General features: G+C 42.2%; 2 protein-coding genes across 3 annotated transcripts; one reads left to right on the plus strand and one right to left on the minus strand.

Moving 5' to 3' along the window:
* Positions 1 to 352: 352 nt before the first annotated feature.
* os9 (OS9 endoplasmic reticulum lectin) lies at positions 353 to 13314 on the minus strand. Of its 2 annotated transcripts, XM_048255567.1 has the most exons (15): positions 13136 to 13314; positions 11241 to 11432; positions 10808 to 10871; positions 10441 to 10517; positions 9955 to 10053; positions 9431 to 9632; positions 8556 to 8699; positions 7851 to 7927; positions 7369 to 7417; positions 7083 to 7174; positions 6486 to 6710; positions 4484 to 4775; positions 3234 to 3413; positions 1772 to 1881; positions 353 to 1255 (listed from the first exon to the last, which is right to left on the minus strand). In XM_048255567.1, the coding sequence occupies exons 1-15, from the start codon at positions 13283 to 13285 to the stop codon at positions 1091 to 1093; spliced, it is 2118 nt and encodes a 705-aa protein (XP_048111524.1). In that variant the 5' UTR covers positions 13286 to 13314; the 3' UTR covers positions 353 to 1090. The 2 variants fall into 2 exon arrangements, with proteins under 2 accessions (XP_048111524.1, XP_048111525.1); XM_048255568.1 differs by lacking the exon at positions 3234 to 3413.
* Positions 13315 to 25436: 12122 nt separating this feature from the next.
* On the plus strand, positions 25437 to 27072 carry LOC125301785 (myb-related transcription factor, partner of profilin-like). The gene is made up of 2 exons (XM_048254521.1): positions 25437 to 25830; positions 25963 to 27072. The coding sequence occupies exons 1-2, from the start codon at positions 25437 to 25439 to the stop codon at positions 26298 to 26300; spliced, it is 732 nt and encodes a 243-aa protein (XP_048110478.1). The 3' UTR covers positions 26301 to 27072.
* The last annotated feature ends 660 nt before the right edge of the window (positions 27073 to 27732 follow it).

Here is a 27732-nt window from a genome sequence, read left to right on the forward strand (position 1 = left end):
AATTTCTCCAGAATATCTCCACTGTGGAATAAGGAATAGCTTGATGCCTTTATCAGTTCTGAGACTATTATGGCTCCCACACACAGTTGCGTGCGGTGCAGTGCTGGAGACGCATCCCATCCACTTTACATGGGCTTACATCGTCCGTTGCCGAACTGAATTGTGGGTCTGTTGCGTTGCATTGCTCCCGACGCTTGCGTCGCAAAATTCTAACTTTTGCTGCACCGACGAACAACAGCAGAAGGCACCATCCAATCAAGTTACGGTTATACTTGTGTATGAAATGTTTGATGTGCTATTGAAAAGTAAATAAAGTTGATATTTCTTAGAGCAAATGTTCCTCCAGTATAACTTGTGATCATATGTACATTTTTTATTAAATTACAATCTCACAAGAGATACAATGAAAGCATTTTACAGAAGAGCTGAAACGACAGGACCATTTTTCCCCAGCATACAAAAATGTACAAATGATTATTTCATCTTGACCCCCAACACAAGCCGGTGTGCTCCTACTGTCCCCCAGCTATGATCTGGCATCAGCCACACACGCACACAAAGACAATTCTGTACAGACTAACAAACTAGAATTATATACAAGTTTACATAGAAAAGCCCTTTGACACAATGTGACACGCAACATGTTTCAATCTGGTATCAAGAACTACTCTTCACATTCCAGCAGATTTAAATGTGCAAGCGAGGGCAAAACAGTGCAAGTATTGATGATTTGTATGTCTCTTTACAGGGAGGGACAGAGCCCCACAATACCTATTTCCAGTAGCCAAGTTAGTGTTGTACCTCACCAACATTTCTTTAAACTACATTTCCCATGATGCCCTGCAGACCTTACCCAAGGACAGGTGTGCCTATGAAAGCTAAAATTATACAGACATAAATTAAGGTAATATCAACGCAGGCGAGTTACAGTCGTCTGTAAGGTAGACTCACAAGGGCCATGAGCTTGAGGGCAGACAGAAAGTAGGCAGCTTTTTTGGGGTGGGGAGTATGGGGTTGTGGGGTGCAGTCACTTGGATCTTGAGAGGGAGAAAAAGAACTCCGCAAAAGTCCGGCAGGAGAGCGAGAGAAGTCAGAGCTCCAAGTCGTCCGTGTCTGCCACTACTGTGGTCTGGCCGTCTGACGAGGCTGCTGATTGGCTGTCGTCGGGTTGTTCCCTGCCCCACACAAACTTGTAATTGTCCTCTAGTTCCTGCTGTCGCTTCTGCTCTTTGTAGACCTCCTCAGTACCGCCGGTCTGCGAGCACACCATGAGAAAACAAGTTTGATCAACGGAACACGGAACATAATCTTAGAAACAAGCATGAACAACCACAGTATCTTATTTTGATCACCTTTCGCATCTGAGTTTTGCCCAATCCTAGGTGTACTGAATTGTGTCAGATGTCAGATCAGACACTAAAGTGTGTCCATATAACTATGTATGAGAAAGACCCTTGGACATGAGGTTTAATTTGGTTGTGCTGGTTTGTCAAAAGGGACAAATAGCAAAAATTCTTAAACCTGTGCTTGGCATCAACCATTCTGCCTTACCTGTATTCAAACTAGGTTGTTCCTATAGAGTCCTTTTCCTAAGCCTTGACCTTAACATAATTTAATGATGGCTATGCCTGTGGCACAATGAAGCTCTTTGAGACACTGCCCTGATGAGAATACATGCTTTCTCTGGTTGATTACTGCAGCTTTGAGTATGAGTTGAGTCTCCAACAGAACCATTGATGCGTGTGTCTGTGTGTTGCGAGGGTGTACTTGCCAGCAGATTGATGAGTAGCTCTCTGAAGCTTTTTGTGTCCTCCTCACTCAACCACTGGTCTCCTGCCTCCTCCACTGTCTTACGGCTCAGGATCTTCACCTCGATCTTTCCTGGAAGAGACACACACCCATTAACGCACACACACATGCAAACTCCCCCTGTTATTGTTCATCACACTCCAGGTAGCAGCTGAAAATGATATGGTCCTGATCCACTGAATCTGGGCCAGATTTAGTATTAAACAGCATGTAGAAGCATACAACAGCATTTAAAACTTTAACAGTTAGCATAGCAGTAGCATATATCAGCATTTAGCATATGCTGAAGAGTCTGTCAGTCATGATGTGTGTATGTGACGATAGCAGCCCCTGAGTCCTCAGTGTCATGCCTGCACCAGGGTCAGTTCTCTGAGAGTGAGATCTTCATTGGTGGCTCAATATGGGTGCAGCAGGAGAGCAGCCCCAGATAATTAGGCAGTTTTTCAATCTTTAAAGGGGAACTTGGCAACTATTTCAACGTAATAAACCTGTTTAGAAATCATTTGGATGGTTAAATGACCTGTTCCGGTGAAAATGGTAACTTTTCCCGCTGCCCCTTGCGTCCCCAGGCGGAAAACCAACCTTGCAACATTGAGACTACCGTCCCGGAAAGAGAAGTGCGAAACAAGAAACTCGTTTTAAATCGTGTTTCTTACCTTGTAACATCCACATTGTCTGCCGAACTTATGCTAACCGTTTTGCTAGCTTGTAAACAAATCCATGTGCTTTATCGTTACCTTTTTCCACAGTTTGAAATAGCATAATGCACAATTTCTCCAGCAGAGGGGGAAATCCTGCCAAGTTTCCCTTTAAACATCACTTACTCTTCTCCCTACCATACTCCTCAAAGACATAGAGGAATATTTCCCTTCAGGATAGATGACTAGAATGGATGTGGCCTTGACCTGGCTCAGAAGTGTTTAAGATCAGGGCCTAATGTGTGTGGTCATGCTCATGGTCAGCAGCCATCGTTGTCTCCCTTGTACCGCTGGTCTCTCAGGGGCTGCATTAGTAGTGAGATGGAAAGTGACAGTAGGGAGCCCAAAAAAACACACCCACACACACACATGCTCTTGAACACATAGAGACATACACACACACCATGCACATGTCCACTTAGATCTTTAGAAATAGACACAGAAAAAAGCCAGACCCAAGGTGTTATCCCCACATCAGCCTCGTAGCCAATTACTCCCACAAAAGCTCTATAGTACCTCAACGTCAACAAACAGTACTAATATTAACTTATAGTGCTCTACTGCTCTCTGATGTTAGTAAAGAGAAAGGAAAGGAAAGCGTGTGTGTGTTCTGTGTGTGTGTGTGTGTGTGTGTGTGTGTGTGTGTGTGTGTGTTGTGTGTGTGTGTGTGTGTGTTGTGTGTGTGTGTGTGTTGTGTGTGTGTGTGTGTGGGGGGTTCTGTCGTACCTTGCGCTTTGATGCCTGCTTTCTCTAGCTGCTCTTTGACTGCATCCTGTATCTGCTGCCACTGGGGGTCGCTCTCCCCCAACTCCTTGCCCTCGTCCTTTTCCCCCGCGGCCACAGAGCCGAGCTTATACTTTGTCACCCTGATTTTCACCTGGTCACCCTCGGCAACCTGCCCACGCACTGCGGCAGGGACAGACAGGACAGAAACGAGAAGACTTATGTAACACCAACCTCACACACACACACACACACAGAGACATCATGGTGTATTATCATCACAATTACAATCAAATGCAATCAACACCACCGCAACTGAGATCCCTCCAATTGAATCTGTTAGCATACTGTTAATTGAGTTGTCTGCACTATTCCTGTTGACATGTAACTACCACCACCAACACCAAAGCAGTCACCACAGTCATCCCAGAAACAATCCCCTCCACCAACACCACTTGCTACTTCTATTTCATACATAAGACTCAAACAGGCCTCCATAAAACTCTACCAGCACCCCAGTGCCTCCTACATCTCCCATCTGCCAGTATAACAGATCTTTACAGCACTATACTGATGTCTAATGAAACTCTAATGAATGTGTGGCTAAGTGATTCGACCCAGAGCTTTCCCTTATCGTCATCTTCAAACACCACACCACCACCACACCCCTTCAAACCTCACACACCATCTTCAATCCTTCATAATCACACCAACGAGAGTGAATGCGGTCGATCTGGCAGAGCGTGGTTATGAACATGAGTGGATTACACAAAGAACAAACATGCTGAAGATGGTCTACTACACAGATTAAGTACAGCAAGTCCAATTTCTGGACTGCTCCTCAGACAACATGACCATAGAGGTGAGATGAATGCATCTGTGGTGGAATACACACACATCACTTTTTCTTCAAACCTTCTCAGATGGAGATCATACTGTGCTAATGTTCTGACCAATCATACAAGAAATCCCAAAAATAGAAGTTGTAAGAACTACTGCACAATTTCACAGACCTGCACGGATCATCCCATTAAGATGCACTAAGACACATTTTGCTGTTACATCAGAAGAAACAATGTGCAAGAAAGAGATGCACAATCTGGAAAGGATTTCAAAACATTTTGGTGTTAAACCACATCAAAAATAAATAATGCATCTTATGGTTGTCACCTTGCAGAAAAATACAGTATGATCACCAACCAGAAGTCAGTGTGTGTTTGTGTGTGTGTGTGTGTGTGTGTGAGAACACATACCTGGGTGTTTAGGAACACGGCTGGCTGGGTCTGGGTGTTTCTCTTTCTCGGTCGTCTGAGGGTCAGTCTGATCCGTCTGGTCCTCTGCTGGGGTCTGTGAGTGTGTGTGTGTCTGTGTTTGTGTGTGACTGTGACTGTGAGTGTGAGTATGAGTGTGAGTGGGTGTTGGCTCCTCGTCGCCCTTGTCCTGCAGGCGGTCCAGGAGCTTGTCCAGTGTGTTCTCCAGTGTGTGTGTGGCCTGGGAGCGGTCAAACTCTCCCTTCAGGCCCTCCGACTCTAGCTCCTGCTGGGCCTGAAATGGGAGAGAGAATGAGAGAGAGAGAGAGAGAGACCAATATCTCAATGAAATAATATCAATAAATCAATGAAATTTGACAAAAATGTAGTATTCAACCACCCCATTCCCCACCCCACCATTATACATATATACACACACTGACCACACATAGACAGACACACACACACACACACACACACACACACAGAGACATCATGGTGTATTATCATCACAATTACAATCAAATGCAATCAACACCACCGCAACTGAGATCCTCCAATTGAATCTGTTAGCATACTGTTAATTGAGTTGTTCGCACTATTCCTGTTGACATGTAACTACCACCACCAACACCAAAGCAGTCACCACAGTCATCCCAGAAACAATCCCCTCCACCAACACCACTTGCTACTTCTATTTCATACATAAGACTCAAACAGGCCTCCATAAAACTCTACCAGCACCCCAGTGCCTCCTACATCTCCCATCTGCCAGTATAACAGATCTTTACAGCACTATACTGATGTCTAATGAAACTCTAATGAATGTGTGGCTAAGTGATTCGACCCCAGAGCTTTCCCTTATCGCCATCTTCAAACACCACACCACCACCACACCCCTTCAAACCTCACACACCATCTTCAATCCTTCATAATCACACCAACGAGAGTGAATGCGGTCGATCTGGCAGAGCGTGGTTATGAACATGAGTGGATTACACAAAGAACAAACATGCTGAAGATGGTCTACTACACAGATTAAGTACAGCAAGTCCAATTTCTGGACTGCTCCTCAGACAACATGACCATAGAGGTGAGATGAATGCATCTGTGGTGGAATACACACACATCACTTTTTCTTCAAACCTTCTCAGATGGAGATCATACTGTGCTAATGTTCTGACCAATCATACAAGAAATCCCAAAAATAGAAGTTGTAAGAACTACTGCGCAATTTCACAGACCTGCACGGATCATCCCATTAAGATGCACTAAGACACATTTTGCTGTTACATCAGAAGAAACAATGTGCAAGAAAGAGATGCACAATCTGGAAAGGATTTCAAAACATTTTGGTGTTAAACCACATCAAAAATAAATAATGCATCTTATGGTTGTCACCTTGCAGAAAAATACAGTATGATCACCAACCAGAAGTCAGTGTGTGTTTGTGTGTGTGTGTGTGTGTGTGTGAGAACACATACCTGGGTGTTTAGGAACACGGCTGGCTGGGTCTGGGTGTTTCTCTTTCTCGGTCGTCTGAGGGTCAGTCTGATCCGTCTGGTCCTCTGCTGGGGTCTGTGAGTGTGTGTGTGTCTGTGTTTGTGTGTGACTGTGACTGTGAGTGTGAGTATGAGTGTGAGTGGGTGTTGGCTCCCTCGTCAAGCCTTGTCCTGCAGGCGGTCCAGGAGCTTGTCCAGTGTGTTCTCCAGTGTGTGTGTGGGCCTGGGAGGGGTCAAACTCCCTTCAGGCCCTCCGACTCTAGCTCCTGCTGGGCCTGAAATGGGAGAGAGAATGAGAGAGAGAGAGAGAGACCAATATCTCAATGAAATAATATCAATAAATCAATGAAATTTGACAAAAATGTAGTATTCAACCACCCCATTCCCCACCCCACCATTATACATATATACACACACTGACCACACATAGACAGACACACACACACACACACACACACACACACACACACACACACACACACACACACTGCTACTGGTCATACCTCATCTATAATGTTACTGAACTCTTTCTGCATCTCCTCTTTGATCTCTTTGCGTTTCTCGGCCGGGATGGACACATCGGCCATTTCCTCCTCAAACTCCTGGAGCAGGCGTTCGTCCTCGTCACCCTCTTCCTCCTTTGTGTCTCCTGCTCCTCCTCGCCCCTCTTTCGCTCCAGTCTTCTCCTTCAGGGCAGGCTGCTCGTCATCCTCCTCCTCACTTTCTGACTGCACGTGCACACACACACACACACACACACAAGTTAAAACAGTTTGAATGGCTTCATCAAAATGCGTTTTCTGAATAGATTGGTGATGGCTAAGAAAGTCAAAGTGTTAAGGGCATGAATAAGGGGATGTGACAGATATCTCAAACATTTACAGCACAAAATAGATGTCTGAAGACAAACTAACTGGTTTTCAAGCCACAATATTTGAACAGTTTCAAGTGTCTATACGTGTCTGTGCAAGTACATGAGAAAGATACAGCCAAATTGAGAGAGGAAGAAAAGGAGAGAGAGAAAGAGACACAGAGAGAGAGAGTAACAGAGAGAAGCAGAGAAAGAGAGAGAGAGACAAAGAAAGAGAAAAGAGACCTACCCTCTGACTGCTTTCACGTAGGTGCTGCACAAACTTCATCAGGTCAGCAGGATCGGAGATGATCCTGAAATTAAACTTCTCTTCTCCAAACACTGTCCCGCACACATAAAGCAGATTGGTTCACAGATTGGTTAACAACTCAACCAAATCTCAACCAGGCTAGAACTCAATCAGACGTTGACATACTCAACAGACCAATCAGGCTTTAATATACAGTACTGCTGGGCTTCTCTTGTCTGCTCACTACAGCTCCTGAGTGTGTAGCTGACCTGAGGAGTAGACTCACCTTCATTATCCTGCAGCTGGTCTCCCTGGGAAACATCTTCAGCAACAGGCTGAAGAAACCAAACCAACAACAATGAGTAGAAGACAAGAGAAGGAGAGAGAGAAACTGTGATGCTGTGACACAATCTAAACTGACACTCTAGATTTGACATTTCTCTGGTTTTAGTGTTGCATTTAGTGCGCGTATTCCTGGGGCGAACTGAGGTTGTTTGGTAGGGTGTGAGGTGTTTGGTAGGGTGTGAGGTGTTTGGGTAACGTGTGAGGTGTTTGGGTAACGTGTGAGGTGTTTGGGTAACGTGTGAGGTGTTTGGGTAGGGTGTGAGGGTGTCTGGGTAACGTGTGAGGTGTTTGGGTAGGGTGTGAGGTGTTTGGGTAGGGTATGAGGTGTTTGGGTAAGGTGTGGGGTTTTTGGGTAGGGTGTGGGGTGTTTGGTAGGGTGTGGGGTTTTTGGGTAGGGTGTACGGGCAAGGCAGCATACCGTACCTGAGCCTCTGGGTCTTCTGGCTGGTCAACGGGCTTTGATTCACTTTCCAAGATGTTGTTCTCTTCTGGTTGGAATTCTACCCACACACATACAACACAGCCACATAAACACACACATACAAAGAGACGTCTGTTTAGTTAATGATGTATCAGTCAGTCTGTCTGACTTTTCTATCACTGTCCTAATGAAGAAGAGGGCAGCTGGATGGATGGAGGGATGGACATTCTCCTTATGGCCTATGCAGACTACACAACTCAGCCTGATTTTGCCACGATTTTGTCGTAGTTGACAAATTTCCAGTGTCGTGCCCGAATATGAAAAGTTGGAAACGATGAACGAAGAACGATGAAAACGATGGCGAAGGAGGAACCCGTCTTGTAATGTGACATATTCAACGACCCGCAATTTATTGTCTGTGTGACGTTCCACGACTCCACAAACAAAAGTCCGGCATGTTAGAATTTTGGGGAAATCTCTTACGACTCCCGTATTGACACTGACAGTATGACGACATGCCACATCAAGTAGGCTACGATAGGCTACATGATCTTGTAATGTGGCCAATCTCCTGGTAAGATCCCGTGTAATCTGCATAGGCCATTAAACATAATCTCATTCGCTCACTCGTTATAATTCATTGTCTTAAGATGGATAGATGGATAGATAGATAGATAGATAGATGAATGGATGGATGGATAGAGGACCTGTAGTCTCCGTATCTATAGACTCCACCGTCGCCTCAGTCATCTCAGCTGCACCATCTGCATCTGTTCCCTCATCTTTAGACAAGATCTCATCGAGGGTCTTCAGCTCCTCAGATATCTGCTCCACCTTGCGCTTGGTGTCCGCTGTAGGGAGAGGGCGAGAATTAAATGAAATATTTCAGTAGGAAAAGCAGATGGTTTTTAATCTATATCAAGTGTGGTTTGGTAAAACTGAAACACAAATCGACACCCACATATTACTGTACCTTTCTTGATTCTTTATTATTACACTTATTCTATATGAACAGCTAGCTAGATGAGTCTAACCTGAGAGAACATGAGAGAGAACATGCCTCCAAGACCGACCAAGTACTGGTCTGTGCACACCCACGGCCAAAACTGTCCCAGTCAAATGCTATCTGAGACACACTCACACATTCATGCAAACCTGCATACACCAGCACACATGTTACAGACACACTCGAGTACCCCCCACCCCCCAACACACACACACACACACCGGGTTGCCGGTTCGAACCTCGACCAGTGGGCCGCGGCTGAAGTGCCCTTGAGCAAGGCACCTAACCCCTCACTGCTCCCTGAGCGCCGCTGTTGTTGCAGGCAGCTTACTGTGCCGGGATTAGTGTGTGCTTCACCTTACTGTGTGTTCACTGTGTGCTGAGTGTGTTTCACTAATTCACGGATTGGGATAAATGCAGAGACCAAATTACAGAGATCAAAAGAGTATATATATACATACTATATACACACACTCTCAAACTCACAGATACACAAATGTAAATGCAAACCCACACACACTTGAGCATACACCAACACATTCACACACTCACAGATACACATTGATTGAGACTCACAGACTTGGGCCTTGACATAGTCCATGTACTGCTGGGGGCTGAGAGCAGGCTGGCAGATGATTGGCTGTGGCCGTGTGGAAGGGGGCGGGCGCAGGAAGGGGTGGGAACAGGGCCGGCTGGTTTGGATGGTCACCACGTAGCGACAGGACTGAGGCTCGTCCACCCGGGCTATGTAGTCCACTGAGCCTTCCTCACATGCAAACTAGACATACACACACAAACAAACACAAAAAACAGATGCTGCATAAATAAATATCAATAAACAGCCCTACATGATGTTCAAGGGGGAGAACATGCTTGTGTACATGGGGACAAAAAGGTCATAGCCTAAATCATCATGTTATTTTATGTGAGATAGGCCAACAATGACACATATCCAATGACTAGCTTCTTATAGGCACAATAAGTCTGATTGGATTGTCAGTAAACTACTGCTTTAAATAATTATGGTTGTTTGTTGGGGTGTGTGTGTGTGTGGTGTGTGTGTGTGTGTAAGTCTGTGCGCTTATCTATGTGGGGCTTACCCTGACTTCGGTTTCTCTGGGGTTACCATTGAGGTCACACTTGGAGCCATTGGTATACGCCTGGCTGTGGTAGCGCCTTAGCCGGTGCTGTTTAGAGGCCTGGACACAGCATAAGAACAGGTAGAGACAGGCACAGATGTTCAAAAACATTAAAATTGTAACACAGTGTTTCCCATACGCTGACTTATTTGTGGCAGCCCACCACAATATCAACATTGACCACCAAATAATGATTTTCTATGTTGTACTATTTAAATTGGATGAAATCCTTTCATTGTATAGCTATGTTCCCCTTCGTGCAGTCTCTCAACGAGCCTGCATGCTTGTTTAAAGAAAACATCAACAATTGTTGTTGGCATCCTAACCACGCTGCACAGATTTGTTCAAAACTGTTCCATTCAAATGACCCCCCCCCCCCCCCCCCATTACCTACCACCACAAATAGAGAAAGAGAGAAAGCACTTCAAGGAGCACACTAAGCTTTACCTTAGCTGTCTCGTTGGTCCAGTCAAACTCTGAGCTGTAGTAGCCGAGGAACAGGACATCACCTTTGATCTCTGAATCTGTAAAAAAAGACAAAAGCATTTTAATGTGTCTATTATAATATGTAATACGGTAAATAAAATATATACCCATCACAAAATAAAATAAGAATATTTTGCAGCAATTTGCTTTTGACATCCTTTGGTTCACACAGCTTGTAGAAAAAGAAGCAACTATTTCTCTTTTTTTCCCTTACAATGGACTTTTGTCTGATACCTTTCTTGCTGTCCAGCAGTAATAACACACACATAAGACAACATTACTAAGCATTTGTCATATCTCATAAATGCATGAATAAAGGGAAGCTAACCTTCTAGATGATACTGTCTTATGTGCTTTCCATAGCAAAACTCATAAGTCCACCAGTCCTTTGTCTGAGAGGAAAATGGAAGGAAAGAGAGAGGCAGAAAATACATAAAAAAAGGTAGATGAGGACCACACACATGCAACTAACAAAAGTACAAACAAAAACCCAGAAATAAGAAAAATAATAATAATAAAAAAATCATACAGTACTTAGACATTTCCCTGAGTTCGGAACATTCACTCATTCAATTCGTAGTGACCTGTATAGGCCCTTGGGAATAACTCTGTTATATAGAGCTCATGTAGTGAATGAATGCATGTTTCAAACACAAGGTGGAAAGCAACAGTTTCTGAATCATTGCAGTGTCTAAGATGTACAGTGCAATGCTTGAGTGAATATGCAAATGAACTACAAGCATCAAGTGTGATTGACGCACCTTAATGAGGCAGGGAGCGTTGCTCATTGGCTGCAAGAGCTCGGAGATGGTTGGCCCACTGTAGCTGTTAGCGCTGGTGGGAGGGGCCTCGCTGGGCGAGTGGGGCTGGAAGAGGAGGGCCTGGGCAGGCAGGCGGCACTCGTAACGCTGCTTGAACTTACTGCTGACCAGCATCACATCCTCCGACTGCGCCTACACACACACACAGACACACCATACACACACACACACATCAGAGAGAACTGTTGTTTATTTTCCAAGGAGACAATAAACCTGAAGATCAATGAGGAGAACTAATATTAAGGCCCAACAAGAAGAGAGTGCAGGGGGTGCAGTTTGGGTTGCTTAGAAGACAGCGTGGAATACTTCCATGGACACCACAACCACAACAATCAACAACAACAACAACAACAACAACATTTCAGCAACCTGTGTGAAGCCTGTGGGAACGATCATCTGGTTATAAGCCCTCCGGTACCCCCATGCCTGTACTGTAAAATGACAGCAATCTATACTGTAGACTATAACAGTCATGCACTCACTCTTAAACTGGTTGAAAGTTGAAAATAGGCTGCCACCTACTTCCATTTTTGTTAATGTCATTGTGATTGGTTTGTGATTTGCCGTTGTGTTTTTTTTATTTGTCGCTGTGCCGTTGTGGTTTTTAATTTGCCGTTGTGGTTTTTAATTTGTCATTGTGGTTTTCGAGTTGTGTTTGTGGTTTTCGATTTGTGTTTGTGGCTTTCGATTTGTGTTTGTGGCTTTCGATTTGTGTTTGTGTTTGCACCTCAGGGCCACCGTACTGAATGCTTCCATATTAATATCAACAGGACAATTTTAAACAACAAAACACCACTGAGTCAATATAATCTCTTACTGCAAAAGTTCTAATACCCATACCTATAATACAGGGTATGCAGCTGCGGGGCAATTTACTGTACCTACTATAGGGCCAACACCAACTCATTTCAACGTTTTCAATTGTAGCTGGATACTCATGAATGCATTTCTCTTAGCCACAATAGGAGTCATTTTAGCAACACCGTATTTTGGGTGACCCACGAAGACCCAGTAGTTTTCCTGTCTGGTCCATTTGGTAATGAAATTGAATAGCCCTGGTGTAGAGCATTCTCTGACCATACCCCAACAGCAAGACGCTCACCACATTGGCTTGATATCAAGATTCAAGAGGAGGCTCAGCTCAGATCGGTGTCATATGGAATGGCCTTTTTGGATAACCTTACATGAAGACTTGTTGTCATCAGAATATTGGAGTAAATGACATTCTTGACTGATTAATTGCCTGACTGCTAAAGGCACCCCACTGAAATGCTTCTACAATTCACCATAACTGGATACCATGATGTAGTCATGCTCGACATTCTGTCAATCATTCCTCTATCTTCAGTTTTCTTGTAGCCAAAGCAAATAATGTCTCAACAGCTGGTCTTTACGACAGATTATCTGTTACCTTAAACACGTACATGAAGTAGCAAAACCAGGATACTACTGAACAAGTTCAAATATCAAACTAACAAATATAAACTAACACTGACACAAACAACAACGTAACAATTCACTGACGACTGGCTCATCTCGTGGGATTCTCAATGTGAGTGAGCTCAAGTGTCATCTTTCTGTCAGTATAACACACATTGTAAACATGTAATGCAACGTTAATTTAAAACACTAAAGACAGGTGCTTGTAAAGAAGAACTGTAGCATTAGTGTTATCATTATCATTAGTCTAATATCTCAGAAGCAAAAACTCACAATTACTCAACTTATTAGCTACCTAAATAGTAAAATATAACGTTGTGTCATGTTGCGCTCAGCTGACTAGCCAAAGTTAGCTGAAAGCTAGCTGGACAAATCCAGGTTACTTTGATCCTTACCTGGCCCATGATTACAGGATCTGATAAAATCTGAATTCCATATTTCATTTCGTTTAATTCCTCTAAATTTAAGAACGCGAATACAGAAAAGAGGCACGTCAAGAAGAAGACGTACAATCCTCGCAGCCACCTAACCATGGAAGCCGCCATGTTTCTCTCGGCTAGATGACAACTGTGACTTGTGGCTTTTGACCAAGTCTACGCTGATTGGGCAACGTAGACAAAAGCCTTTCAACAACTTGATGCAAGTACTGTCAATCAAATGTAAAGCGTCTTTTTTATTGGAACCAGATTTCATACCTGGACCTCTCCAGAATAAGTCCCGCCTCCTAACTTCCGTATCCATCCAACCTTCTATAGAGCTGGTAAGTCCCGCCCTTTCCGCTATTCCCGCTGGACCTCTAGATTGAAAAATCGTTAATGCAAGTGAATGTGAGAAAATAATTATTTTCTGGTCCCGTTTGAATTTTGCCATGAATGTGAACATATGTTGTCTGTGAATTTTTAATATACATTTTCGTGTAAAGATTGCTACAATTGAGCGGATAGAAGTTTGATGCGGTCAGAGAATGTCTAATAAAGGGAGAACTGCCACTCTCGGAAAACTTCCGGTTTCTGAACTGGTTGCAGTTCCTCCTGTGGTTCCACATGAGGGCGCTCGTCCACGAGTGCAGAATACATGGAGGTCTATGGAGCTGTACCCCTCAAAATCCACTTTTCTCGGGTTATACTTTTTTTTACAAGTAATTTGAATATTGTATTCGAAAGGGGAGGCAAAGAAAATACACTTGGTTGAGTATTATATTTTTTAAAGTCACTTAATTGTTCTAAAAAGCCTTTCAAACGTGTCAATGACGTCATTCATTAGCACAATGCTAGCGTGTTATGGGCAACAACGACCCAACCTGTAAGAAATCAAAAGGACATAAGTACTCGTTCATTTAACTTTTGACTTATAACCCATGTTGAAGTTATACAAACTACAATCAAATCTGAGATTTGTCAAGACAATCAGGTGAAAGAGACAAATTTAGCCGTCTAGCTCCATTGACTCCCATTCATTCTGCACTGATGGCGATCGCCCCCAGTGGAACTCTGGTGGAACTGCAACCAAAATTCGGTACAATGGGACTTAATACGGAGTGGCCAGGCTCTCCGTAGACGGGCTCTGACCTCAGTTACACAATGCAAGTGAACATGAATCAGCCTTTCAACAAGGTAAACAAAAACAATGCTTGAACGTTCTATTTGGGCCCCAATCTACTTCCTCTGCATTAAGATAACATATGGAATGTTAAAAAGGAAGTCTTGTGGGGCCAACTATGATGCTGATAATGGAACTCTCTTGAAAGGGTCCATATTTGCACGAACAATAACGGACAACAGCTCTTTAACTTTGGCCCGTTAAAATGTGTATGAACAGTCTAGCGATGCATTTCATCATGTCAGTTATTTGCACCACTGGTTAGATGTAAAACAGCATTTCGTTTCAGACTACTGTTACTTAATTTGTGCATTAACAATAACGTTTCAGACTACTGTTACTTAATTTGTGCATTGACAATAAAGTATTACACGAACTAAAGATGACTAAAATCTTATGTAGAAGAAGAAACATTCACAAAAAATCCAATTACCTTTGTTTTTGATAGCTGTTGAAAACGGCATGGAACTGACAGAGATGTTTTTGTTTATAAATAAATAAATAACATTATGCTGATACCTTTTGCTTTTCCCAAATACAATGTAGCCTAGGTGTAAGTGACCTTTCATCAATCCAGTTGCAATGGATGAACTGTGATGAACTGCCCTACTTGTGATTGTTTAGAGATTTTAAAGGTTTTATAACAATGCTACATCTTCTTTGGCTATTCTACAATCTATTTACCTTTTCAGCACCAGTAGGCTACCAGGGCTGCCAACTTTTCAAAAAACCTTGGAGTGAGATTTGGTGGGGCCAACCAAAATTTTGCTGCGGAAATTTTTGTTTGGCTCATTCAGCATTATTACCGTACAGTAAAAAAAAACGTACATCAGTGGTTCTCAGGTGTAGGGACCAGGGTCCCAGAGTTTAATTAACATTGGTATCAAAGGGATCTACTACTAGGACCTCGGCCTGAACCTGCATTCATCTGATGCTGTGTCGTCCTAAGGGTGTTTAGTAAGAATTTAAGAAATGTTTGTATATTTTAACTTTTAAATGCATCAATCAGGTGCACTTTCAAAATAAATTCAGAGGTCAGACTTATTTTTATGGAAAGATTTTTGCTGTAGCCTAAACTATTTTGCACTTTTAACCATGCACACACAGGTGGAATAGTTATGGTGATATTGCAATAAGTTCACAACCACAAAACATAAATGCTACAATTCACAGTTCAGAAATGCGTGTACATTTTGCAGAAGTGGTCATCTATGTTATTCAGCTAGTTCATTTAAGATAAGATATTGGTCATTGTAATGGCCATCTAGCCTATAGCCTACTGTACATGCTCTTCCTTTTTTTCAGGATGTACCCATATCTGGGAATGTATGATGTGAATGTTAGCATATGGCTTATGTCAGGCTTTATATTAATATTTGTGTCTTATTATTTGATTTTCTTCATATTTTTGCATTAATGTCACTAGGAAGCATGCCAATATAAATATATTAATTTATCTGTGTAAGTGGGATTGGCTGGAACCTGACAATATAAGAACAATGATAGTGGGATAATCTATGGCTGAGCAATTTACAAAATTGTAATGTACTGACAAATAGTTTACATTAGAATACATTATAATTTCGCCCCAATGAGACTATATAGAAATGTGTTGCAATTTCAAAACCGGATTACTCAGGAACCACTTATTGCACAGAGGCATTTATATCCTCAGATTGATGCGGTTTGCTGTTTATTGTGACATTGGGTTTTCCATGTGTTGTGTGAAGGGTTAGTGAAATATTTAACCGAGAGTAATGGGTGTGCTCTGTGTGCAAAATGCAAATATGCTTAGCCTAAATTGCATGTCAGTTCAATGTTAATTTTCTCGCGAACCATTATCACAGCAACTTGGCGCTATCTTTGGAAAGCTTAGATTCCGCTCGTTCACATGATGTGTGATATGTATAGGTTTAGTTTAGTTGAACCTCATCTGCCAGGTATTTGACCTACCAGGTTGACACTTCAGCGTGAAAAATACTCAATAATACTCACAGCATACCTGAAGCCGGGGAAATGCGGGGGAAATGCGCCTGGGATGGCTTCTGAAGTAGCATCGTAAATGAGAGAAAATTTATTTCATTTTTATTTTAAATTCTTGAACCCTCTCACCGTCTCTGAAAGCATAACTAGTCGATCAGTGGCTCAACAGGTAGATCTATAGATAAAACTCATTTTTCAGGCATCTGACAGACCGGGTGGACACTTCAGCGTGAGAAATCGGGGGTGTGGCGTGTGAGCGTGTGAAACTAATCAAATGTGTGTGTCTCACGGCCAATGTGTGAGAGTTGGCAGCTCTGGGCTACTTTCTGTGCAGCCACACACACACACTCAGGCATGCCAAACAAGCATAAACAAAAGTTTCAAGAGTGGGGGATGGAGTAAAATATGGAGACAAATTTTGCGACCATTTTGCAACATTAGTAACATCTGCTTTACCTACTCCTAGCTCATTCTTGGCACTTGAGGTTAATGACGCTACAGAGACTCTGCTCTACACTGGCATCTTGTCTGAATGCAGCATGTCCTCTTTCCTCAAGACCTACTCGTTCTAAACCTCGCCATCCATGGCTGACGAACAGTATAGTCTCAGTACAAAAGGAACTTAGAGCTGCTGAGAGGAAATGGCGTAAATCCAGAGATGGAAATGATCTTAGTAACTACCAGTCTTTGCTGTCATCCTTTCCATCCACTGTTACACTTGCAAAAAAGGCATTCTATCAAAGCAAGATTGAGAGCGCCACTGACAGTAGAAAACTTTTTTCTACTTTCAAATCTCTTCTCAATCCTCCACCACCACCATCAACTACGTCACTGTCAGCAAATGACTTTGCAACATTTTTCATTGAAAAAGTTGCTAAAATAAGTGCTCAGTTTGATGCTCCTATAAGGAGGGCTTTGCCTTGTGTTAGTATGACCGCATCATTTGACTCTTTCTCTCCTCTTGATGAGGAAGCAGTCTCTCAATTGCTTCAGCGATGTCGTCCAACAACATGCCCATTAGATCCTGTCCCGTCCACTCTTCTACAGTCTATCTCACCCGCTGTTCTGCAGTCACACATGTATTTAATGCTTCACTCAGTTCTGGAATAGTTCCTTATTCTTTTAAACAGGCTAGGGTTACACCTCTGCTAAAGAAAAGTACACTTAATCCAACTGAGGTGAAGAACTACAGACCTGTCTCCCTTCTTCCTTTCTTGTCAAAGGTTTTGGGAAAAGTGGTCTTCAAGCAAGTTTGTGACTTTCTTCATCAGAATAATCTACTAGACCCTATGCAGTCTGGTTTCAAGAGTGGTCATTCTACTGAAACTGCTCTTCTGTCTGTGACTGAAGCATTGAGAGTAGCTAAGTCCTCTGCTCAGTCATCAGTATTAATTCTACTAGATTTATCTGCAGCCTTTGATACTGTTAACCATGACATTCTCCTATCTATACTATCTGAACTGGGAATTTCTGGAAAAGCTCTTGACTGGTTTGAATCTTACCTTAAAGGGCGTTCTTTCAACGTGTCTTGGCAGGGACAGGTATCTAAGTCTCATGACCTCACCACAGGTGTGCCTCAGGGATCAGTATTAGGACCCTTGCTTTTCTCTATTTACACCACTTCCTTAGGTGATACCATTCGCTCCCATGGATTTGACTATCACTGTTATGCAGACGACACTCAACTTTACCTGTCTTTCCCACCTGATGACTCTAGTGTTGCCCACCGGATTTCTGCATGCCTTAAGGATATTTCAGCCTGGATGAAAGATCGGCACCTTCAGCAATCTCTCAAAAACAGAGTTTTTGGTGTTTCCAGCTAAAACAGCTATTCCCCAACAGATTAACATCCAGCTTGACTCAACTTCACTGACCCCAACTAGATCGGCACGAAACTTGGGCGTTGTAATTGATGACCGACTTAACTTCTCTGAGCATAGCTTCTATTGCAAAATCATGTCGGTTTATGCTTTACAACATTAGGAAGATCAGACCTTATCTGACACAAGATTCCACACAACTTCTTGTTCAGACCATGGTCATCTCTAAGCTGGACTATTGTAATTCACTATTAGCTGGCTTACCCGCTTGTGTAACAAGATCATTACAGATGATTCAAAATGCTGGAGCACGCCTGGTCTTCAATCAGCCAAAGAGGACACATGTAACTCCTCTCCTAGTTACTCTCCATTGGCTCCCTATAGTAGCCAGAATTAAATTAAAATCTCTCACTTTGGCCTATAGGACACTAACTAGATCTGCTCCTAGTTATTTTAATTCAATAATCAAGCCTTACATCCCCAACCGCCCACTGCGGTCTTCTGGTGAGCGTATGTTTGTGTCGACCAGTCATGAAAACTGGGTCTAATTCCAGACTCTTTTCTTCAGTGGTTCCATGTTGGTGGAATGAACTGCCCAGTGCTCTCCGTTCCTGTGGTAGTTTTGGGTCGTTTAAGAGGGGTCTAAAGACATTCCTATTCAACATATACTTAGTTGTTTAAGCGCTTATGTGTTATGGTTTATATAATGTTGTTTTATTTTAATTGGGCTGTTAATTAATTTGACATTATTGTTTATTATTGATATTCTCCTTAATGTAGTCTTAGCATGTCATTGTTTTTATATTATTGATTGAACTGACATTATTGTTTTATTATTGCCTTTCCCCTTTTTTTTTTTATTGCTTTTATTAGGCTATTGCTTGAATTGATATTATTGTGTACTACAACTATTCTCCTTACTATATTTGACCTACATTTTAATCTGTTCCCTGTTCAATTTTAAATATTATTATGTTGTTTTGTATTTATGTGTCGCTTTGGACAAAGGCGTCTGCTAAATCCATAACCATAACCATAACCATAACAAATTGAAGTGTGATTTATTTTCGCGGAACGGATGTACAGGACTGAGCGGCGGTCATATTTTGTACCGCTATGCGGTACATCTAGCTTCATTAAGCTATTGATTGAATTAACATTGTTTATTATTGCTATTCTCCTTATTATAGTCTGACCAACATTTTAATTCCCTGTTAAATTTAAGTATTATAATTGTTTTGTATTTGTATGTCGCTTTGGACAAAAGTGTATCCATAACCATAATCATAACCATGATATTTACAGTAAACTAGCTTACTTCTCTTTTATTGAATCATTTAATATTTATACTATGTTTTATCTTTACATCTCATCTCATGTACAAACCTTTTCACAAATATGGTGTGCCCTTTCCCATAATGGCTATACCCTCAGGCTACTCCACTACAACCCTCTCTGTAGGCTAAATGAGAGTTCTTCCCTGTGTTTCAGGGGCTTAAACAAAGAATTGATGATGACAGACATCTTGAGACATGTCTTGAGTTGAAAACATAAATCCATGCCATAGTGAATATTGTTAATTTCTCACCCACTTCTCAATGTTTGTCTCTCTCTCTCTCTCTCTCTGCCTATAGCCTGTTCCCTCAAAATAAGTTTGGTCATATGAATAGAAAAATCTACAAAATAATGAAAAACTGAAACTGCTTTGAATAAATGAATGAATGAATGAATGAAACCTTTATTGTACCAAGGGGGATTTGTTTTGCACTCAAGGGAGCCACATTGACCATAAGCACAGACAACAATAAGTAATAATAAACAATAAAAATCACACCAAACATCCAACAACGTTGAAGATATAAACAACAACAACACAGCAATGGTGGTGACACTTAATCATCAGTCCAATAGCTAAGAATAAGTCAATACATAATGCAATAAATAATCAATAGTGCACATTTTAAAATGACTATGTGCCTGTGTCTAATCTGTTCAGTAACTGAATGCTCCTCGCCACAAATGATGTAACGGCACGTTTGGTTTGTAACTGCTTTACAAAGAAGACAAATCTATCAAGCCACTGACTCTTCAGTGCAGTGTTCTATCGCTGTCCTGTCCCAGACATGATTTTGGCTCCTACTGCTGGTGGAATGTCATAGTGTTCCGTCCTGTGTGAAAGGAGACCTCAGTAGTTTGAGGTCAGTAGGATCAGTGACTGTAATAGCATATTTCTTGGCTTATCTTCTTGCTGTCTTGCTGTCTACATTCTTCACATGATCTCTGGCGACCCCTCAAAAAACGACCCTGGCCAGAGACTTCGCCAAACATGCTTTTCTATTACGCTATTAAATCTGTTTACAAATTACGGAATGTGAATTAGTGAATGATGGTTTGTCTCCAGGTTGTTTTGGGTCTTCTTCTTTTGCGTCTTCCTTCTGGGGTCCATTGCAGTGCTATTTTTTTGTGATGTCATCATATGGTTTCCTAAGTACAGTACATGCCCTAACTATAACCATCTCCTTCGTAACCATATTATTTCCATTTCCAAGCACTTTGTTTGTAGCTCACAATTATTTATCTTAATCTAAGTTATCTTCTTGGGCCAAAATATCCTCAAGATCTTTCTGAGGCAACAGCTGTGAAAGCTGGAAAGCTTGTCATTCTGTCATTCTCCAGCATTCAACACCATAAAAAAGCACCGACATTACACAGCTGTTGTACAGCATGATCTTGGTTTTCGTTGTTATGTTTGTTGAACTCCAGATGTTTCAAAGTCTAGAAATGCTATTCTTGCTTTAGTCTGGCCTTTATGTCTTGGTCAGCTCCACCCTCTGCTGTTACCATGCTTCCTAGGTATGTGAAAGCCTGCACAGCCTGCCTGTGCATGTCACTTGTTGTCCAACCAATTCTATGATGGGCAGTTCTTTTGTGTTAAGGACCATGACTTCAGTTATCTTTATGTTAATCTTCAGAATGGATGCAGAATGTTGGTCGCAAGAGTTGGATCTGTTTTAAATAGCTTGGCTGATAATTGGTCCTTTCCTGAAGCCTTGTTGTTCTTTACATTTTTGATAGCTAATTCAATTTCAGCTCTGGGGACACTGTGGCGCAGCAGGCTACAGCGCCCGTACCATGCACAGGGCCGAGTGCTTACGGGGACCCAGGTTCAAATCCAACTTGCGGTCATTTCCCGATTCCCACCCCATCTCTCTCCCACTTACTTCCTGTCACTTGATAGTATATTTTTTACTACCATATTTCTCTTAAGACTCAGTCAGGACGATGGATCAGGATCCAGGCTTTTATTCTTTTCAATGAGGGGCCAGTGCCCCTCGAGGGAGAGATGGCATGTTTGTGTCACCCCATCATGAGTTCCACCAGTATTCTCAGTATTCTCTCACTATACAGAAACAGTCTACCATATTTAAAGGAACCGTATGTAAGAAATGTATTTCAATTAATCATAAAATGGCCCTGATATGTCACTAGACATTAAGAAATCATGTTCATTTCAAATACTTATATCACTGACAACAGTAGTCTGGCCAGGATATTGTCATTTAAAAACTGAAGTTGCAGCCCTCAACTGATGATGTTGTGTTTTGTCATGTCATGTTGTGTTTTGGCCTGATGCGCCACCCTCTACCTATCTACTAATCACAAAGTCAGTAGTGTTTCGGCATCTGGGTTGGCAACCTCGAGTCAGGAGGGAGGGGGAGGGGATACACTGCTCTAAAGTAATTTGAAAGTGATTGCAGTACCAGTTTTGGCCACAATCTTACATATGGTTCCTTTAAGGTTACACACAAAGAGAAGAAGTGACCTACTAGTATGAATATGCAATGTAAAGGTGGGGATGTGGCCTTTTGGTGACATCAAGTCTGGCCAGCTTCTATTGTCTTTTAATTAAAACTACCCCCTTTCCTGGGAAGTCCTTCAGAGGCCTGACCCCTCACTGTGTCTACAAACATTAACATTTTACACCTGGTGATAAGCAAAAGGCTTCTAGACAGGCTTTCATTGAATTCTAATCCTTCAAGGATCAACAATGGATACACTGCATACAGACCAAAGACACACACAGGATACACATGGGTACAAAATCACAAATGACCATAAGAACTACACAGTATGTACATTTACAGAAATGAGGCTGATTCACAACACTTTCACACTCCTCACTGACCTATCCAAATAAAGGCAAAAAGCCCAAAAAAGAAACTTGAAAAACTGTTTACACTGCGGGTGTCCCACAGGCGGAACAATTGCAGTGCCCCCCACCTCCCCCCAACATTCTAAATCAATTGATTGCACCATATTGCTATGTAGCATAGTAATATTATACACCATTTAAAAGCCATCCATATATGACAACATTTGTCATGTACAATCTGTATAGTGCTTTACATTGTCAGATTAATCTTACTATGTCTGAATTAAATTGGATAAAAAATGCCTCCCTACTTTCTAGCTGCAGTGTATATCCCTTAGCAGTAAGATGCAGCATATTGGGTATTGGAATATTCACAGTAGTCCCTAGAAATTGAACATTCATGTTGTTTTATCCAATATTAGTTGTGTAGATGTATAGTCAATCTTAAACACCCATTGAACCAACAAAGAAAATGCAAAAATAGACACTTTTGTGTAATCATTCCATATTTTGTGTAGTCATTCTATATCAGAACCCCTGACATACATTCCAAATAGTCTACAAGAAACCTCAAATTATGCTTCTACACCAAGAGGTTGCCACACAGTAAGCCTTTTATTGTCAGTATGCATTTTTAGGTAACCAAAAGTCCTATGGGGAGTTTCCATAGGGCATTTTACAAAACTCATGAGCATACCTTGGCAAATAATGGTCTAAAGTGCTCATATTTCATCATTCTATATTGATCATCTACTTTGAAATACAGATTCACAAGACCTGGTAGTGGGCCTCAGTTGTGTTTCCAAGATAAAATAAATGACCAAGAGGAAAGAATGTGGTCATTTCCAGAGATTATTTCACATCAGACTATATTAAAGTGTACCCTTGTCTCATAAGAGTAAAAAAAATAATGATTGTTGTAACAGTGAATTTAGCATAGCCCAAGGCATGTTAAATGATTGCAAAAGACTTGTTGAGGTGAGTTTAACAAGTGTAATTTCATTTGCATATTACTCAGACCTATAGTAGATGGCTAGTTGCCAAGGTTACATAAATAGCCCAAACTACCAAAATCTACATATTTTATTATCACAATTTATATATATAGGCCTTCCTTATTTGGTGTACTCACTAGACATTATTGAACAAACATTCATCTGCCCAAGTAGGCTAAAGGGATACCTCCCTGAAATTACTTTTTTCAGGTTGGGATGTCTGCTATACATTCTTGACATTATTGTTAAAATGCACATCCAATAAAATGAGTACTGGCAAAACCGATTGTCCTTTTTATATTGAGGCGGCGGGGTGTTGTCGGCAGCTGCTGAATGTACCTAAAGTAACTTGTAATCTAACTTAGTTACTTTTAAAACCAAGTAATCAGTAAGGTAACTAAGTTACTTTTTAAAGGAGTAATCAGCAATCAGATTGCTTTTTCAAGGTAACTGTGACAACACTGCTTGTGGCACACCACTGTTTAGAGGAAGTGTAGTGGAGGAGAGGTTTTTTAGCCTCTCCGTCTAGGGTCTGTTGATCAGAAAATATCCAGTTGCAGTTGGATATGCTGAAGCCTGTGTAGTTTCATGATCAGATCAGATGTGACTATTAAAAGCTGAACTGAAGTCGATAGATAGATAGGGCTGTCAAAATAACTGATTAATTTGAGAAAAAATAACTGATTAAAAAATTAGTGCAGATTAATCGATTCCGTATGACCTTTGACCCCGAGCCGTTCTAGTCAGTAAAAATTAGACTGTAAAATGAAGGAGAGAGAAGAAAACGTGCTGCCTGGATCATTGATTGGAACATTTACTTTTAAAAAACAGCCTGATGGTGTTGATAAAAAATAAAGTGTTGAAAATAAAGTCCTCTGCAATGTCTGCAGCAAGGATTTGCATATCACCGGAGTTCATCAACTCTGTAGTCGCACAAAGAAATAAGTGTTGACATTGAGGGGAGTGTTAATTTATTTTCATTGTGTCCCCTAGGTTATATCTGTGGCCTGAAATGCCTTGTATGTGAAAAAAAAACTTCTTCCCTAAGCACTTTTGAATTTATTTCCTCAGCATAGGTCATATCATAGATTAATATGGCAATTATTTGAACAGTGAAACTAATAATAAAAGAGTCTTTGAACTTTAATGTCACTAATGCTGATTATTCAATGATTCATTTGAATTTAAATATTTAAAATACTTTCACAGCAAAAATTATATATGCGATTAATTTAGATTAATTAATCACAGAGTATGTAATTAATTAGATTCTTTTTTTTAATCGATTGACAGCCCTGACAGATATACTTTAATTATCCCACAGGGAAAATTCAGTTGTTTCAGCAGCCTTAAGAACATACAGCAAGCACACATATAGTCCACATACATAAACAAAAAATGACTTTCACCCACAAGACATAATATTGGTAGCTGTCAAGGTACCATACACATCCAAGTACCAAAGTGTAACTGCCTAGTAAGACATAAACAAGACAATTGCCTCCATGTTATATATAAAAGATTTAAAGATAAGTTGTCTCTCTCTACTCAAAGGAGAGTCATTGTACAGTGCTATTGCTGTGGGTAAGAAAGTTTTCTTATATCTGTCCTTACTGCAACTGAGTTGGCGAAACCGCCAACTGAAAAAACGTTGTTTTGCCAGTGTACTGTGTAGGGGATGTGATGCATTGTCCATGATGTGTAACAATTTCTGCAACATCCTCCTTTCCACCACCAACTCTAGAGGCTCTAGAGTAGTCCCCAGCACAGAGCCTGCTTTCCTAATCAGTTTGGTCAGTCTGTTAGAGTCACTGGCCCTGATACTGCTACCCCAGCAGATGACAGCAAAGAAAATTGCACTTGCTACCACAGACTGATAATACATTTGTAACATCTTAGTGCGCACGTTAAAAGACTTAGGGCCCTATCATGACATTCTAAAGTGCATCGTCACTGGCGCAAAGCGCATTGATTTTTTTGGATGTGGCCAGCCCACATTCATGTATTCCATTCAGCGCATTGTTCAAAAAGGTGGTACTAAGCCTTCTAATTAACCAGAGGCGTGACATGCAATAAACCAATCAAACCCTCACCTGCCATTCCCTTTAAAACCCAGGCACTTCAACAATGGCGAGTTGGTATTATGATGGCGCAATTGCCAGGGCGACAAGAGCGTTTTGGCCACGAGGAAACAGAGACGCTCGTGCGTGAGGTGAAGGCCCGCGAGCACGAAATTTTCGGGGATGCTAGAACGCCACCAAAACTCCCCGAGGTGAAGCAGGCGTGGGAGGAGGTCGCGGCGAGCGTGTCCTCGTCTTCTGGCATCACTAGAACAGCTGCACAATGCCGTAAACGGTACAGTGATGTCAGGAGACGGGGAAAGCAAAAGCTCGCCGTGAACCGAAAGCAGCGTTTGGAGACGGGAGGGGGACCGGGCAATATTGAGGATCTGACGCCAGTGGAGGACCTCGCTGCCTCCACCCTCAGTGCAGAAAGCATTGAGGGATTTGGAGGGTTAGAAGTCGGCGTCCAACATCAAGGTCAGTCATGCTTACTGTACATACAGGCTTACTTTACAGACTTATTGTGAAAATTGTTGTGTTTGATGATTTTTTTGTATCTTTACTACCTTAAACAAAGGCATATAATAAATAAACCAAAACGTTCTGCAGCTCTGCTGGCTGAAGATCCTCCTGAGCCCGGAACCAGTGGAGTAGAGCAGGGGGGCAGTTGTGGAGGGAGGAGTGCCACCAACAACTTCGAGGTCCAGGGGAGCAACGCGCCGACCCAGACCACGCCGTGGCAGCATCGGCCAGGATCTCCAGCAGGCCGGCTTCAATATGCTGGAGAGAGAGCTCATCGGAATCCAGCACAGTGTTCGGCGCCTCTGGAAGACTGTAGGAATGACAGAATTGGCCAGTATGAAGGAGTCGTGACTGGAGCCAGGATAATTTGTACACACATGCACGACTTCACATGCAGCATTGCAAATCACCTGTACGTTTATTGAGTGGGTTCCCTTGCGGTTAATATAGATCAGAGCATTTTCTGATGGGGCACGTATTTGCACATGAGTGCAATCTATAGCACCCATAACACCAGGGAACCCACTCTTTGCCCAGAACTCTTGCCTTGCACGCTCCTGTCAGGTGTCATGGTAAATTGAATATATTCACCAGCATGTCGGACTAAACCTGATGTAACTGCATGTATAGCCGAACTTATGGCAGCTTGGGATATGCCTCCAATTGAACTTGGAATAACCCAAGTAGCAAAGAAATACAGCGCTGCGGTTACTTTCACAGCAACGGGGAGGGCATAGGGACAGGGTACAGCAGTTCCCAGCTCGGCGAGGAGATGGCAGATGTCCGTCACAGCCTGGCGGGATAGGCGCAGTTTACGCCTACACTCCTCTTCAGTGAGAGACAGATATGTGTGCCTTGGCCGGTAGACTCGGTCCCCTCACCTTTGCCGTCTTCCTATTCTCTGTCCAATAAGATACTCCATGTGGCTGCGCCAATGGACAATATTAACACGCGCAACAATATTCAACAGATGAGTTCAATAGTGATGTTTTTCACTTACATTGTGTTGTACTGGTGTGAGGTCAATCCGTCAGTGTTTCCTGAATGTGCGCAGGCCTATTTCCTGCTTCTTAACAGACACCCCTGGCTTGGCAGGTTGATTTAAATACCGACGGGTCTTGCTTGTATTGGTGAAGTAATCATTTTTATCCGTCATTACCAATTTGCAAATAAATGGTGAATAACTATTCATTAGGAGATGTATTTCGTATATCTTTATTAGAATTTTGTTTTCCATTGTAATCATGTAATTTGTAATGATTTGCATGGATGTTCAGCTGGTGCGCGTTCTTGAGGATGACAGAAGCAGGGTGTACGCGCGTTGTGCACCCACCCATATGACTGTTGACATGCGCTCTTAAAATAGCATATGAACAACTCGCCATTGACTTCTGACCAGGTTTAGGTGGTGTATAATAGCGATTTTTAGACAATGCGCCAGCCCCTCCCTATTGCCACACCCCTGGGCGCGATGTTTAAAAAATAAACGTGCAAAATACCGAATTCAACTTTGCGCGGGTGAAAAACGAACTTTACGCCATGCGCAGGTGCCCAAAACACAGCCCTTAAGCTTCCTCGAGAAATAGAGCCTGCTTTGACCCTTCTTGTAGACAGCCTCAGTGTTATGCTTCCAGTCCAGTTTATTGTCTATGTGAACCCCCAGATATTTATAGTTCTCCACCACCTCCACCTCTTCCCCCAGGACAGTGATGGTGTTTGGCTTAGTCCTGTTCCTGCTAAAGTCCACCACCATCTCGTTGGTCTTGGCCACATTTAAGAGCAGGTGGTTGCTCCCACACCACTCCACAAAGCGATCCACCATCTGCCGGTACTCTTAACACACCCCACCAATGCAGA

This window comes from Alosa alosa, chromosome 10, assembly GCF_017589495.1.
Source record: "Alosa alosa isolate M-15738 ecotype Scorff River chromosome 10, AALO_Geno_1.1, whole genome shotgun sequence".
Lineage (NCBI taxonomy): Eukaryota > Metazoa > Chordata > Actinopteri > Clupeiformes > Clupeidae > Alosa > Alosa alosa.